At 41.4% G+C, this 14893-nt stretch overlaps 1 protein-coding gene across 1 annotated transcript; it reads right to left on the reverse strand.

The window, feature by feature from the left end:
• Positions 1 to 816: 816 nt before the first annotated feature.
• Positions 817 to 14873, reverse strand: st3gal2 (ST3 beta-galactoside alpha-2,3-sialyltransferase 2). Its single transcript, XM_036584715.1, has 6 exons — positions 14383 to 14873; positions 11253 to 11446; positions 7812 to 7991; positions 5075 to 5120; positions 3863 to 3982; positions 817 to 1964 (listed from the first exon to the last, which is right to left on the reverse strand). Exons 1-6 carry the CDS (start codon positions 14725 to 14727, stop codon positions 1791 to 1793), a joined length of 1059 nt encoding a protein of 352 aa, XP_036440608.1. The 5' UTR covers positions 14728 to 14873; the 3' UTR covers positions 817 to 1790.
• Positions 14874 to 14893: the final 20 nt, after the last annotated feature.

A 14893-nucleotide genomic window follows, 5' to 3' on the forward strand; every position in this document is an offset into this window, starting at 1 on the left:
TTCAGAAGAGTGCCAGATAGCTATCTCTGGCATCCATCTTGTGCTGAATAAACTCAAAATCGCTGTCTTTATAATTTTGTTCAGTGACCAAGGTAAAAGTTACAGTAATTCTAGCTTGGTTGTATTTATTAACCTACAGATCAGTGGCAAGGCTAGCCATCAATACTGGTTGACACCAGTAAGGATTGTCTGCTGTGTATTGTAATGTATGCTAGGTATAGTAAGAAAACATAGCTAAACGAAAACCTCTGTCAGTCCAGTGAGGCTGAGGGATACAATGTTGTGCAACAGAATACTGCAGAACACGACAGATAACATTAAACTCTAGTTTTAGGCCGAAATATCCCTTTAAGTGTAGACTGAAAACATTGTCTCAGAGTGTAAAAAGAAGCAATAACTATGACAGATTCAGCTAAACGAACCTCACTGTCAAAAGAAAAAACACCTTGATTCAATAAGCAGCAACAATTGTCTATGAATCAGTCATAAATACCTAATGGTACTGATGCCAACATGATCTTACATGCAGCACAAAGGCTGAGCCCGAGCTATTTGTCACAGTAATGTCACAAGAAATGTGGCAGAGACCATATATCAGTGATGACAGTCTCCACATCATGTAGCAGTGTGGGCTTCTCAGAGGGAAGTTTTAATTTCCCCAGTGTCAAGTGCTGGATTCGTCACAAAAAAATACATTTTTGTTCCTGCTCATAAATGAGGTAGCGTCCCTCTGTGGACACTAGGTGGCAGCAGATAATTTCATTATCTTTGTCATTAGACGTTTTGGCTCATTTAATATTTGATATATCAGCTCTACCTCTGCAGACACTGAACAAATTTAGAACAAGTATCAATTTATAAATATACGTCTAAACGCAGACTGAGCATACTGGACTAAATAAGTGGTTTCAGTTCAACCAATGACGGTAAGTGTGGACTTCACTTCTTCTCTTTAAATGCTCCAGTAAGATGACTAATACTGTATGGTAACTATTAATTAAAATAATGAAACAGTGAGTTGTACTGAGTAATGACAAACATCTGTTCAAATGGCTGTGACAGCACAGTGATGCAGGGTCACACTGACCCTTTAACAGGATAAAACGTACTGATAAAAGAATTAATACAACAGACTAAAAACGTTTTGTCGCTTCGTAAGAGCATGTAAACTTCCACTCGCTCTATTGCGCCCACTGGCGACAGGAGGTCTCCACCTGCTGCAGTGCAGCACAGTCTGGCTGTTCTTTCTCATCCCAGCATTTATGAACCACAGAGGATTATAGCACTAGGATCACAACGGTCACTATTGGCTAATCGCACCCATCTCCCAGTCCACTGGCTGAGCACATGGGAGGCAGGCGTGAATGGGATGATTGACAACCGTTATGTTCGGTTACATACTTTTCTGTATTAGCCTTATGCAGTCCTTCCATTGAACATGAGCTGGAGCTGGCTTAATCAGCTCCAAACGCTGATTAACCCACCTGCTGGTTTGAGGGAGGAGCACGTATCTTCAGTGTCCATCATTCGTTCAGTTCCTCTTCCTGATTGAGGTAGGCCTGGAAGGAACAGTTACAATCGCCTCCGATCAAAACCACCGGTGAAAAAGGGAGGGGGGGCGGATTCCTGATCAGGACTGGGCGTTGGTGAGGAGGTCCTGATTCATTCTTCAGGACCGTTTCCATTCTGAAAGCACTAGTGAACAGTACACAAGCATAAAAGAAAGTCAGCTGGAGCAGGGCTTGCATTGTTGCTTAGTTTGTCCACCCACTGTCACCTACTCTAGGACTTCACTTTCCAGGAAAGACAGTGATTTTGCCAGCCTTTGCCAGCCGGTCTATGATCTGGGCCTCATAGTCTGCGTCATGGACACCTGTTTTACGGAACTCTCCGGAGTATCGGTTCTGTTCCCAGTAGTGGTGCCAGTTCCCCCGGCTGTCTGCTCCAAAGCCAAATACATTCACCTAAGCCAAGAGAGAGATTATCTTACACATCCACAGTTTTCATGCTTTGCAGTAACAACACTGGATTATACACAGCGAGCATCCATGGAGTGTCGTGCATATAATTTAGACATGGCATGATACCACTTTTTCTTTTCTGACACCAATACTTTAAATATTTTTGAAACCTTGAATATCGGCTGACACCAAACTGACTGTTTTCTTTAAAACTACTAAGCTTTAAAATGACTCATACTTTAAACTTATACTTTTAAAGCACTTCACTTAAAATAGCTATCTAAACGTACAATGCTCAAACAGTCAATGACCCAACAGGATGAAATATAAACTTTCTTTCTCTTTTGTTTGTCTCTCCCTCAAGTAGATTTTGCTGCTTGCCAGACCACTACTCAAAACAAGAATATGTTCTTAATGGCTTGCCTGGCTATATTAAGATGTTAAATTATAAAATGAAAACAAGTTTCCAAAAAAACGTCAGAACAGTATGTGAAATGAGTATAAAAGCAGTATTCAGGAAAGGCCTAGTCCTTTATGCGCAAGGATGGGTTGCAGCTCGCCATGTTTCCAAAAAATGCATCAGCAAATACAACAGTTTAAGTACAACGTTCCTCAATGACTGACTGCAAGGATTTTAGGTATTTTACTCTCTACATAGCATATCATGATCACCATCAACACAGTCATCGAATCTGGAGAAATCTCTTTGTGTAAAGGGCAAGGCCGAAAACTACAACTGAAAGCCCGCAACTTTTGATCCCTTACATGGCACTGCATTAAAAACTGGCATGAATCTATGACGGATATCACCAAACAGGCTCAGGAACACTTTGACAAAGCGTTGATAATAAACACTGTCAATTACTGTATCCACAAATGCAAGTTAAGACTACTATGTACAGCGCAGGCCATATGTCAACTATGTCCAGAAACGCCACTGACTTCTCTGGGCTCAAGCTCATCTGAAATGGATTGATGCACAGTGGAAACATGTTTTAAGGTCTGACAAGTCAACCTTTCAGATTGTTTATGTAAATCTTTTACAGTGTGCTCTCTGGACTAAAGAAGAAAAAGGCCATCCAGATTTTTTGACCAGTGTGAAGTTCAAAAGCAAGAGCCTGTCATGGTATGCGGTGTATTATATTATTGCCCATGGCATAGGTAACTTGAACATCTAGAATGCAACACAGTACAGGTGCTAGACTGGCCTGCCTACAGTGCAGACATGTCTACCATTGAAAATGTGTGGCTTATGATGAAGTGCAATATACATCAATGAAAGCCCCATAGGGTTGTGCAGAGTTGAATAACTTATGAATGGCAAAAAAATGCTTTCAAAACTGGATCAACTGAGGTTTTCAGTCCCAAACGATGGTGGCATTAAAAGGAAAGGTGATGTAAAACAGTGGTAAACAGGCTCCTGTCCTTCTTTGGAATGTGTTGCAAGCATCAAATTTGGAATAAGCATAAAAACAATAAACTTCATAAGTTTAAACCTCAAATATTGTGTTTTTGTACTGTTTTCAATGTGTTACAGGTCAAACAGAATTTACTAATTTTCGTTGTCTAAAAAAAAGTATGTCCATTTTTTTGCAATTTTATTTTCATTTGAGCACAGCAGCTGCTCTTTACATTGTGTAAAATTGTTCGTGATAAATGAAGCAATAGAACAGAATGGAAGAAAATCTCATTACATTAACCTACATTAAAAGTAAAGAACATTTTTCTTCTTTGGACAGCGATATAATGCTTTCTGTTTCTTTTTTAGCATTTCACATACTGTCCCAATGTTTTTGGAATTGCCAACAACATGACAAACAAAACTGCAACTGGTTTTATCCACGTAAGCTCTTTCACCTTGTGTGTGTGTGTAATGTTTGTGCATCTGTGTGGTTATCTACCTCATCACACACATGTAGGGCAAAGAACAGGACGAGCATGCCAGTGGAGGGGTAACGTCCATGGTGCCTTGTCCAGCGATCGTGGATGTACTTGAAGAACGCTGGATTAAAGATCTGAACCTACAAGAGATCAGAAGAGAAATTTAGAACCTGACAGGCACTCTAGGTACAGGTATTTTTGGATTGGTAGCTGGTGAGGAACACAAAAAGTTGAGTTGGACTAGTTTTTGCCAGTAGGGGAACTGTCTAGCCAATTTGTGCAACAAAAACCATCTGTGTGATTTACTCAAATTACCACAGTTAATCTAGATAATTATGTTATAGACAGGATGTAATTTCATAACAACAGCATGGCAGAGTATTATCAGGTCATGTCATCACATCATCATGAGATCATTGTGAACAGCACAAACAGGCTTTAGATACAGAAGATGAGGGTTTCTGGCTGCTGCACAACAGGTTCCCATCTGAGAGTTGCTGTTCACAGCATCCCTGAGCAGTAGGTTAACTGACTGAAGTATAAAGAGAACTGCAGTAGAATTATGTGGACTGGCTTTAAGTTTTGAGTACCATGTCTGAAAGCTTTGGTCCAGCTGTTTGCTATTGTGTGCAATGGCTTAACCACATACAGCTCTTCCATACCGCACATGCTACCACTGGCCCATCCTATTTGTATTACGCTACACCATTTCCATTGTATGCACTACCATTCAAGTTTTTGAAATGAATATTTTCAATAAAATAAAGGGAAACATTATGAGGTTTTTGATGTGTCCATTATGATGAACGGTGCTGTGGTGATTCTAATATGGCCTGAGGAAACCGCAAAGCTCACTTTTGAAAAGTGGTAAATGATTGTAAATAGATAATTACAGATATAGACAATAACTTCTTGTTATCATATTATAATAATATTAAATATTATACAACTGTGTATTTACTAAAACTGAATACCTTTTGGTGTCTAGTTTATGATATTTAAATCTATGCAGCACAAGTTATTACTGGATACGTAAACAGAAATCATTAATATGACAAGAGATTCCAAACTTCTGTATGATAGTGTATAGTATATAGGTTATCCTAGCAATCTGAAATCTTTTTTGGGTACAAGCATAGTGATAATGTTTCTTATTAAAGATGGACAGACTGGTGGCAATGTGGCAGTATACATGACATTACAAAATACGACCACAAAGGGCTGTAGATTACCTTGTCCTTGTCCACACGCAGAAACTGCTTCACTGGAGCATAGGTACTGAGGGAGAGAGAAAGAAAGAGAGACAGAGGGAGAGAGGGTGATGGAGCGAAACAGTGAAAATGGGAAATGACAGAGTAGAGAGCTTTGTTAAAGAGGAAATGCCACCTTTTTTTTCAAATTTCTGCATAATTAAGTACTTACTATGTAAACAAAGACAATTCAGAGCGGTTTGATGTGAAATGTGATGTTCTTACTGAGAATTGTTCACAGCAGTGGTGATCGGAATCAGACGTCTGGAGAGTTTAATGCCTCTAAAATCTCCCTCAAAGGAAGCTATTACGTCAAAAGATTGTGAATAAGCTGCCTGATGTCTGAGACTTTGTTTAATGATAGTTTTATGTAAAGCTTTTGGCCTAAAACTCACTTTTAAAAATCTATTTATGGTGGAGAGACACATGCGAGCACTGTAAGGCAAAATAGCACCCAAAAATTGATTTACCACTATTTTATCATTATCAACACTACACGTAAACTCAGAAGACACATGTGGGTTCACTGATGGTTTTGGATAGTAAATAAAATGGCTATGTTTGTAGTTATTGTGACCCTTCATTCCTTTCGCCACCACTGTAAAGAAAAAGTTGGTTTTCCTGCAATGAACCATTTCACATCAAACTACTCTCAGTGACTTTGTTCACATCTTTCATGCAATCATGCAGAAAATTTGAAAAAATTGGTGGAAATCGTCTTTAAATGATGTGTTCTGACTTGTATGTGTATGAAAATGTTTTTTAAGCATGTATGTGTGTGGGTCCATGTGCACGAATGGAAGTGTGAGACTGCAGACCGCTATGAACTTGTGAACAGAACGTGTGGGTGTTTCACAGTTGTTCAGCTCGTGTGAGACTGAAGACTTGTCCAATGTTTGTATGTATATCTAGTCCAATTCTGTGCTGACTGGAGCCATTTCTGGCTATGAAGAGGAAATGTAGAAGATCGTAGCTGAATGTGTGTGTGTGTGTGTGTGTGTGTGTGTTTCCTGTACATTTTTGAGACATATTCTGACAGGCACATCTACAATGTCACGACCAACAAAATGTTCCAGTTTGTAAAGTAGTTTTTTACAATAGCCACTTGTTTACTGTTTACTGAAGGAACAAAACCATTTCATTTTTGTTACTAAGATTAAGATTAGGTCTAGGTTCAGGGTTACGCAATTCTTATTATGCACATTTATGATATATACAGTGATGTGAAAAAGTTTCTGCTCTAGATTTTCTCTATTATTGTATTTGTCACAGGAAATGCTTCTAGAACTTTAAATAAAATATTAGACAAAAGAAAAAGACAATCTATCAACCCAACATGCAAATCACTCAATGGTGAAAAAGTGACCATCCCCTTAGTTACTCAAGCAACAAATTAACCAAATTTAATTGATAATGAGTTTCACCTGATTGAACACAGGCAGTGTTAGCCCCTCACTCTTATTAAACTTTACAATCAAAGTGATGCAGTTGTTACAAAGTTTTTAATAAGCGCATTAGGCCACCATCAAAAGAAAATCGAAAAAAAAAGAGATGAGGAGACAATTATCTACAAATTGAGAAGTCTGTGAACACTGTTTAATCTTCCCAGTAGTGGCCAGTCTGCGAAAATTTCCCCACAGGCACAGAGGCAAAACATTGTGGAAGTCACTAAAAGGTCTAGGAGTACAGCCAAGGAACGGCAGGCCTCTCTAGCCTCAGTTAAGGTCAGATTTCAAAACTCCCAACTCCGGCAGGAGCTGGGCATTCATAGAAGAGCAGCGAGGCAGAAAATACTGTTAACCAAAAGAAACTTCAATGGTCACCTCACATTTCCAACAAAGTACCTACTATCCCTAAGCCTTTTGGAATAATGTCCTGTGGACAGACCAGTCCAAAGTGTAACTCTTTGGACGACTCAGGTCTCTTTAAATCTGCTGTAAAGCATGTTCTGCATTTCCCAATAGGAACATCATACCAACATTCAAACATACTGATGGTAGTGGGAAGATGTGGGGATGTTTTGCTGCCTCAGGACTATGACAACTTACTATTATTAAAGGAACCATGAATTCTGTTCCGTATCAGAGAATTCTGAAATACTGAGTGTCTGTTCATCTTTTCATGAGCTGAGGCTGAAACATAATCAGGTTATGCAGCAAGACAATAATCCAAAACAAAAAAGCAAATCCACATCTGAATGGCTGAAAACGTTTTAGAGTGGCCTTGTCAAAGTCCTGTCATGAACCCAATAGAGAAGCTGTGGCAGGGCTTCAAACATGCAGTTCATGCTTGAAAACCAAGTACTATATTGGAATTAAAGCTATTCTGCAAAGAAATTCAAAATTCCTCCACATCAATGAGAAAGGCTGATGTCAAATTATAGGCAATGTTGGTTGCAGTTAGTGCTACTAAACATCATGCAACAGGTTATTCATTTTAAAGGGGCAGTTACTTTTTCACATGGGTTGATAACTTTGATGGATAACAGGTTGGATTACTTTGGTCATTAAATAAATCAAATAATAATTCTTAAAAATATATTTTGTGGTTCATAAGGTTCACTTTGTCTAATATAACTTTTAGTTAAATGAAATATCTAAAGCATTCACTATATGGGACACAGTTATAATGCTACATACTGACACTGTGTAAAAACAAAGTGTGCGTGTGTGTGTGTGTGTGTGTGTGTGTGTGTGTGTGTGTGTGTATGGTCTCTTACAAGCGGATCTGGCCAGTGGAGAGGGCACTGGTGATCCAGAGCAGGTCCAGAGTCTTGAAGGGCACTAAAACAAAGCTGACGTTGGCAGCTAGGTTCTTGGCACTTTCTGGGTACATGAAGTGGTGGGTGGTGTGGCTGCCCACGTCCTCTTCATATCCAACTGTGGGAGCCAGGTTTATCCTGGAAAACACACACCAAAAGAGCCAAAACAGCGGTTACTCACTCAGCCCAGACACTTGTAAAGTACAGCTCATGCATTTTTATTGGCATTACTCTGCCATATTAGGTTTCCTTCATGTAGGGCTGGAGTAAATGAACACAACCCTGGCCTGTGTTATGGCTCTCATACTGACATGAGTCAGATCACATGACAAAAATGATGCAAATGGGGACAACATGGAAGGCTCATTTACAACTGTGGTGGTGTGCATGACTCCATCCAAGTAAAAATGTTCGCTCTCCATGGAGGCTTGACAAAGTGTGATTAGATCATGACCAGAATAGTGCTGCAGTCTGTGGGCTGAGCCTCTGTGCTTTAGCAGGACTATAAATATAGCAAAGCTTAAAGAGGACACTTTCGACATTCAAGGAAAGCCAGGAAATTACTGGCACGGCCACCATAAATCAACCAAAATTATGTCAAGTGAAACAGACAGACCAACAGTCACCACTTTCAGGTGACACTTACATGAAGGATATCCAGATGAACAGGGGGACAGACAGAGATATAGTGACTAAACAGATGAAGACAGATGGAAAAAAAGAGAGGGAGAGAAAGGCTACACTGGGTTGCCTGGTATCTACCTTGTACCAGCACCAGCACAAAACAAACAAACAAAAAAGTGCAGTGTATTGTTTTATGGCTACGATGTTGTTAATTCTAGCTGATTTTATTTTACAATAATAGTACTTACAGTTGACCGGGGCAGATCTAGCCAGGCAGAAATTTCATGAACTTTATACACTTGTTAGCAATTGGTATGGCTGAAATACCTGAACTCAATAATTAGGAAGGTGTCCACATACTTTTGGCCATATAGTGTAGGTGTTTTTGACAAAATGTTCAATGGGTTTACAAGGTTGGTGTTTCTAATAAACTGGCAGAGTTGTGTATTAGAATGAAGTAGAGAGAAAGAAGCAGCGAGATAGACTGAGTGACAGACATAGACAAAGACAGGAGCTGACAGCTCGGTCTCTGTGGAGAGATTCAATTCATCCATGTTCTGTCCCTGTCTTTGTCTATCACTTCAGCTTGCCTTTCACCTCTCAATTTCCAGGCTGCAGGTCTATATTCTCCACATGCTCTCTCTTCCTCTTTTTCCTTGAATGTAAGCCTACCTTGCCTACAGCTTCTATTTCCCTGCAACTGATTGCATCCGTCCCTAACCACATGTTTATTTAAAAAAGCATCTGTGTTTGCTATGTGCTCACTTGAATTTGGGTGCTTTCATTTCTTTTGAGCGTGCCAACCCGAGTGTGAAGAGATTCAGGAATTAGCTGAGCTTTTTTGTGCTCTGCTACAGGTTCTGACGTTGGTCTTTGGCAATAATCTATATGTTTCTCCATCTTTATCCTCTTAAGAGTCAAAGCCTCTCCAGGAACCTCGCGGGCCTTGCTTTTTTTCATTAACCGAAGTACCTTCTTAAGCCTCTACAGAAAATATTATGATCTTCCTCCAATGTTTAATGCAAGAGAATTGCAGATTAAAGGCCTAAGTGTGGGCTTGCTTAGTAATGAGGGCCAAAAAAACAGGTAAAAACACCTTCAAGGCACGAACAGTAAGCTCAACGGCAGACTCGGAGAAAAATATACAAGCTACCCTGTTCTCAGTTCCTCCTGTTTGATTCCCATGGATGCTTCCAAACCTCGCACCCACTGACAGTGGTTGCCAGAACACAAGGGTTTTTGTGTCTATTCTATGAAAAATTTATTTCACAGATATCTGAAAGGCCTGGCGGTATTGCGGTGTGGGGGAGAGAACGGCAGTCCTTTGTAGTTGTTCCAGCTTAGAACAGAGGGTGGCGCACCAACTGATACACCCCACACATATTAATAGGGCCAATACCGGCCATTAGAGACAGGTACAACTGATTAATAATGCCAGCTGGTGTGAATCTATCATATGTTTGGCAAGTGCTCATCTATCAGCAGTTTCTGCTCAAATACTGAGCTGCCCTATGTCCCCAATAATCTATTCAATGAGTGCTTTATGCTGTGGTTAGTCTTGCAACACAGACTCCTCCCAGATATACTTATAGAAGCAAAGATAACTTACAGCACTGTCCTCTTTGCTTCTCAGCTACTGTTAACATGCAAATATCTATTAAGGACTGACTGATATGAACATTTTGTGGCCAATACTAATTTTGAGCAGTATTAAAAAGGCTCTGATAGTCTTAGTCAAGCAGTGCTTTCTTGTCTGGCATGGGTGTCACATGTGAAATGTCAGTTGTCAGATATGATTATCAAATGTCACATTTCTTAAACTCAAATAAACAGCTCGAACTTAAAGTCTTAAACGTAAATATTAACGAAGCTTCCCAAACTAGCACTAGAACATGCATTTTACATGATTCAGTTATTTTGGTGTTTAAAATACTTCATACTATTTTCATATAGGAGATGTAAACAGGTGGTGATTGTCAGCTTAGAAGTCTCTATAGTTTCAATTTCATTCTACATCAATATGCACTAAAAATGAATTCCTTAACTAGAACCGTATGGCAGCAACTTTTAGTTATGCCTTCAAAAGCAACATCACAAGATCAATTTAAGACGACACAAAAAAACTGCCACAGCGAACCAATTTGATCCCAACCGAAGGCACCAAATAGCCCAAACAGCCAGTCATTTATAAGGTGGCCGAGCAAGAACAGACAGCGGTTCCACATCAATAGAGAGAGAACGAGGCAGGCGCTGTAGGGAAGAAAGAGATGGATACGGGGAGCGATGCAGGACTCATTTGAGAGCTCAAAGCTGAATCAATAAAGACTTTACCAAAATAGTACCTCAATTTATGCATTCATCTTGCTCTCTTTCTCTCCTCCACCTCCTGCTGTCGCTCTCCTCCGTCTCTATTCGCTCTGAAACATCTGAAACTCCTCCACACCTCCCCAAAGGCAAAATGTTACACCTCGTATTCTTTTTTTCCCTCTCCAAATAAGCACATTGTGTCCTACCTCAATCTTCTCTCTTCTGAAGGCTGAAATCTCTTGAAATGTCAGTCTATTAAATCTGGCTCAGGTAACTAGCACTTTAGCTCAGCCTGAATAAAGGGAGGCTAACTGTAGAGATGTCTTTATGAGGCACATATCTAGGTAGACTGGTTTGGATATATTTGAATATCGTTTTGAAAATGTAATGTGATGATCCTGAAGACCACATGATTATATTCAAACTACTTTGTCAAGCCACTTTTTCTCTGCTCACGTTCTCTCTCACCTCATGATATAGTTGTGGCCGTCGATCACTGGCCCATAGCTGGCTCCTCGGAGGTTGCCCGAGTTGCCCACCACGGCGCAACGCAGACAGCGGGCGGGGTCCCACGAACCGTATGGCGAGCGGCCCGGGATAACCTGGAACAGCCTCAGCAGCACCTGCTGGATACTATGAGGCTTAAACTGAGGCTGCAGCATCTGTACATGGATCAGAGAGAGAGAGAGAGAGAGAGAGAGTGTATGGAGAAAAACAGGAGGATGGTGAGAGAGAGAAAGAGAAGGTATGGAGAGACAGAGAGAAATAGAGATGGGAAAGAAACAGAAGGTATATAGAGATGGGGAAGGGAGAGGAAGAGATGTAAAGAGAGAGGGAAGACAGAGAAAAGGAGCAGGTAAGGACATAAATGGGAGACAAAAAAGAGAGAAAGGGTGTGGAGAAAAAAGGAGGGAGAGAGACAGAGAATAGGAAAGGCAAGGGAAAGGCCGAACACAGGAAAAAGAGGTATGGACAGAAAAGAGGGAGAGGGAAGAGTGTTGGAAAGAGAAAGAGACAGAGAGAGAAAGAGAGAGAGAGAGAGAGAGATGGAGAGAGAGAAAGAGAGAAACAGAGAGAGAGAGAGAAAGAGAGAGAGAGAGAAAGAGAGAAACAGAGAGAGAAAGCGAGAGATAGAGAATGAAAGAGAGAAATGGAGAGAGAGAGAGAGAGAGAGAGAGAAAGAGAGAGAGAGAGAGAAGAGGGTGGTTGTCAATGTCTCTACTGACTCCACCTTCTGAAATGTGCAAGCTTGAGTTTCATGTCATGCAGTGCAGGTGTGGCTGTTTCGTGGGCTGACCATGTCAACAGTACTGAGCTGTGGTTGCAACAATCCCAGAGGATAAAGTGAACTAACATTTCAAGACTGAATGCAGCAACAAATAACTTGCTACCATAAAAAGGAAAAAAACTTTCGCTTAATTGTGAAATTTGAAAAGCTGTTTTACGGATGGATCACATTCAAGAATGCTAGCTTTTTACCCAGCTAGCTTTAGAGGTAAACATTAATGTAGATGGGATATCTTGAAGCTAGCAGTGAGTATGGCCTAGGCACTGTGGTCCAGCTGAATGAGGGTCACTTTGTCTTGTTCATGTTCAGGCCTGTGTACCTATCCATGCAGACACAAACATGGAATTAGGGTGCCAGTGCCAGCGCTGAAGCCGCCTGCTGCCGTGGAATTAATGAAACGCCCATGCAAATGTTCCAGCATTGACTATTCCAGCTATCTGCTTTCACTCTCTGCTTTTTCCTATTCCCCTCTTTCACTCTCTCTCAGTCTATCTATCTGCCCATCTCTCTCCTGTGCCAGCGGCTGGCCGAGCCCATCGGCTCTCCACTCGGCCCAATAATTCTTGGCAAATGTTCCCTGGACACGGATGCCAGCCAGTGATTTTATTCTGAGCCCAGCTAAGGCCAGCAGAGAGAGGCAAGGGTATGTAAGCACTGCTCTGGAGCGTCCAGTACTTTGCGGACATAGCAAACACAACAGAAAAGTTGTTAAACTCACATAAATTCCCTCTTGACCTTTACCTACAACTGGCCATTCTCCACTCCTCCCCCACCTACCTCCATCACACAAAACTTCTGGCCTCTCTGACACCAACACCAACTCTCCTGCCCCTCTTAATCTTCTTTTCCCCCTTTTTTTCTCTCTCACAGATATTTTCTTACATTATTTACTTTCATCCGTCCAAACCTCTTAAAACAGAGCTGTGCAGGCTGGTACTTCTGTGCATTAACAAGGCACAAAGCAAAATACGGCAATCCTAACAGACCCAAAAGACATGGTAGAGTGAAGAACTTTAGCCAAGGGCCCAAACAGATTTGCGACTCAGGGAAGCCTTGAGTCACCCTGCATCCTCCCTAAACACTCAGTGGAGGGAAAAAAAGGCACTCTCCCCCCCTCCACTTGCTCTGTAAGTAAAACCACCTTCTCCTCTCATCTATTACAGCCTCCAGCTCAAATCAGCCGGGCGCCTCTCCGGGCACCAATTCGTTCTGGGCCTCATTACAGACTTTTGCGCTGTTCGGCTGGTGCACTCGTTTTCATTTTCAGACATTACTCATGTTCTCTTTAATAAAACCGCCCCTTTGGCTCTCTGTCTCCTAGACGCGCTGCATAAGCACAATTCCAGAATTCACACTTCCCTGCTTTAAGGGGAAAAACACCTAAAAAGTAATTCAGAGAATTTTTAGTCAAGGGTAGCAACTACTCACTTTCTGTGGAGTTCTTCTGTAACTTTAGTTTTACATTTATTAGAACTTCTTCCGTTTGTTAAAGAGACCAGTTTCTAATTTTTTTTTGCATTTTTTTTAGTCCACTTTTAACCTCTGCATATTTTGATGTAGCGAAACAGTCATAATTAATATTTACATGACCATTTTGCAACCTTTCTCTGAGAAATAAACAAGATTTTTTTTGTTACAGTTTCTTCCTCACTAACGTACGTAAATGTCCACTGTTCTGTTCTGCTCCTTTACACATGGGTCACAACATACATAAAAAGCCAAAAGGATTGAAATATGTAAAACAAACAGTTAAGTTTTGTTAAATCCTCAGAGACATCAGAAAAATGAAACTCTAGCCACTCGTTTCGGATGTCTGGTTCCTTCAGAATTGCTATGCAAAAAGATACTTCTGCTTCCCAACAGCCAGATACTGGATACCGTTTAACTGTCTTCCAATATCTGCTACAGACAGTCTGCAGTAACAGCACGCTTTATTCCATCAATGTGAACAGGCATGCAAAACCTCTATTAGATGAATGGGTGGTGCAATGCAAATGTGTTCATGGTTGTGATGTCACAAACATGCCACATTAAATTTGAGTGTTTTTTGCTGCTTAGATACCATATATGGACTGTTTAGAGTGAGTAGTGAATGGTATTTTTTTTAAATATATTTTAATATATATTAATACTACTTTTATTTTAAAAAGTTTCTTTTTAAAGTTTTACTTAAAAAGATGCTGCACACATTTCACATACATTCTTCCAGAACATGGGTATCTGAATATAAAGTGTTCTGAAGGATAAATAAATAAATGAATAAACCAAACAACATTTAAAGAAATTTGTGGATATAGCCGGCTTACTCACCACCCACCAGTAGTAGACATCTGAAGGCAGCTGGATGTTGTCCCGTGTCCAGACCGGCGAGATGTCAGGATCGTAATTCTCATCAAACCAGTCGGACACGCCGGGGTCGCCCACACAGCGAGCGCAGGCGCACGTCTTCTGCTGGCCACTCTCTGCAGGGACTGGCTTGTGTGATCCAGCATAGTTGGGCACCAGCTTCACCCTGCGGGACTCTTCCCAGCCAGGCCCGGGATCTAGGTAGGGCAGGCCGGGACCCCCTCTCAGAGAGAAAGAGAAGAGCAGTGAAGTGAGGAAGAGGAGGGCCAGAGACCCCAGCAGCACCCACACGCGGAGAGAGCAGCGCATGCCCCCCGGGCCTGTCCGGGATCCCCGATCTCCTGCCACAGCTCCAACCCCAACGGGTCCCCAGGGCCTCGTCTCGCCCGGCCTCTGCGTCCTGGCCCAGGCGGCCCAGCCCAGGCCCAGGCCCCAGGTCGACCCCCAGCCTGACCGCTGCTGAGGAGCGGACGCC

Source organism: Colossoma macropomum, unplaced genomic scaffold (genome assembly GCF_904425465.1).
Source record: "Colossoma macropomum unplaced genomic scaffold, Colossoma_macropomum, whole genome shotgun sequence".
Taxonomy (NCBI): domain Eukaryota; kingdom Metazoa; phylum Chordata; class Actinopteri; order Characiformes; family Serrasalmidae; genus Colossoma; species Colossoma macropomum.

Coding starts and splice junctions, on each gene's coding strand:
- st3gal2 (XM_036584715.1), bottom strand. CDS start 14,727: ATGCGCTGCTCTCTCCGCGTGTGGGTGCTGCTGGGGTCTCTGGCCCTC. Junction 5,121..7,811: donor TCCACTGGCCAGATCCGCTT/GTAAGAGACCAT, acceptor TCTCTCCCTCAG/TACCTATGCTCCAGTGAAGC. Junction 1,965..3,862: donor CCCTACATGTGTGTGATGAG/GTAGATAACCAC, acceptor CTCTTGGCTTAG/GTGAATGTATTTGGCTTTGG.